Source organism: Plectropomus leopardus, unplaced genomic scaffold (genome assembly GCF_008729295.1).
Source record: "Plectropomus leopardus isolate mb unplaced genomic scaffold, YSFRI_Pleo_2.0 unplaced_scaffold17202, whole genome shotgun sequence".
Lineage (NCBI taxonomy): Eukaryota > Metazoa > Chordata > Actinopteri > Perciformes > Serranidae > Plectropomus > Plectropomus leopardus.
In genome coordinates, this window is record NW_024618502.1 from 1 (window position 1) to 1,555 (window position 1,555).

General features: G+C 42.1%; 1 protein-coding gene across 1 annotated transcript; it reads right to left on the reverse strand.

Moving 5' to 3' along the window:
• Positions 1–22: 22 nt before the first annotated feature.
• On the reverse strand, positions 23–1,506 carry LOC121964792 (sedoheptulokinase-like; the record flags this gene model as incomplete). Its single annotated transcript, XM_042514978.1, has 3 exons — positions 1,338–1,506; positions 1,126–1,267; positions 23–197 (listed from the first exon to the last, which is right to left on the reverse strand). Coding segments are annotated over exons 1-3 (455 nt in total), but the record flags the coding sequence as incomplete, so codon positions are not given.
• Positions 1,507–1,555: the final 49 nt, after the last annotated feature.

The window sequence follows — 1,555 nt, forward strand, 5'->3', positions numbered from 1 at the left end:
AAAAATAAAGTGTGTGTCTGACCTGTGTCTCATGTACCAGAAGATTGTTGCACAGCCGAACCCCGTGGCTACGCTGAGGTGCGAGTCTGGTGTTGGCAGCGAGGACAGGAAGTCACCGCTGCAGCGGCCGTCCTGCCAGGTGATCAGCTGACTGGTGTCTCTGGCTGTGAAGAAATCCCTCTTGGACCAATCACAACCTGCGAGACGGTAAGAGACGCAGCAGATAAAGTAAGTCTGACTTTCGGTTTTGTTTGAGCAGAAACATCCAACAAGCACAGATTGTTTTGGATGCAGCCAGCAGAGGGCAGCAGAGTTACGAGACCTGGACCTGCTGAGGCTCTGTTCATCCGGGAGAAGGCAATAAGCAATTTATCAAGAAATTACTCAAAATAAGCAAGAAATGTGTTTTTAAAAAGTTATAAGAAAATGGTCTGAAAATTAGAAAGGAAAATAAAAGGAAATTATCGGAAAATTAGCAAAAAAACAAAACCTACAACAAGAAAATGACTTTGAAAATTAGCACAAAAAATGAACATGATGTGAAAATTAGAAAGAAAAACAAAAAGAAACAAACAGAAAAAACAACAAAAAACTACAAATATTAACTGACCTGATAATTAGGAAAAATAAACTTAAAAAAAAAGACAATAGCCTGAAAATTATATTCAAAAAGAAAAACTAAACTGCTCAGACATGCACACATATATAAAACATCTGTTAATTTTTATTAAAATAAAATCATTATTATAAATATTATCAATTGCTTTCTGGACATTTTCCCGATTAATTGTATACAAATTTCTAATAATCTGAGAAATCTTTCTCTCCTTAAACAAACAACACTAGCTTTCAGGTCATTTTCTTGTCAGTTTTTCCAGTTTGTGCGGTATTTTCATTTTTCATTGTCATATATTTTATTTCTAATGATTTCTGTAGGTTAAATGTGGCACCCAGCTGGCTGATTTTCAACTTTAAGTAACCCTGTAATGTTTTTACTCTTAAAATGCATATGAATAAAGATATCAGTGTCTTTGCTGCTCAAACTATTCACCTATCACAGCCCGCTGTTTCAAAACATCCCCGCGTTATGAAATGCAGCAGCTCGCCTGCAGACTGAAGTCTCACCGCTTTTTGCTTTCCAAAATAAAACCCCGTGCATCTGTCCGGACAGCCCGATGCTGCTCACGCGCTGCAGTTTGTCGGCGGGCAGCAGGCCGACGCACCGGTTCAGCGCGTCGATGATCCGCCCGGTCTGCTGCTCGTCTGCCTGCAGGGCATCAACACGAAGTTACATCGCTGCTGTTACCGCGAAAGGAAAGTTGTGAGCGCGCACTCACCTTTATCCCGCTGTGTTCAGGTGCAGCTGACGCAGTCGGTAACGTGTGGCTCGCAGCCACCGACCGAGAGACGGTTTCTAATAAAACGGCTTTTACCGACGTGGTGCCCAAATCCACACCGAGGACGTAGGAAGACATTATTATTGCTGATGACAGTGAGCTCCGAGCAAGAGGGCGAAGTCCACTCTGCTGCCTTCAGGGCCACATAGGAAACCAGA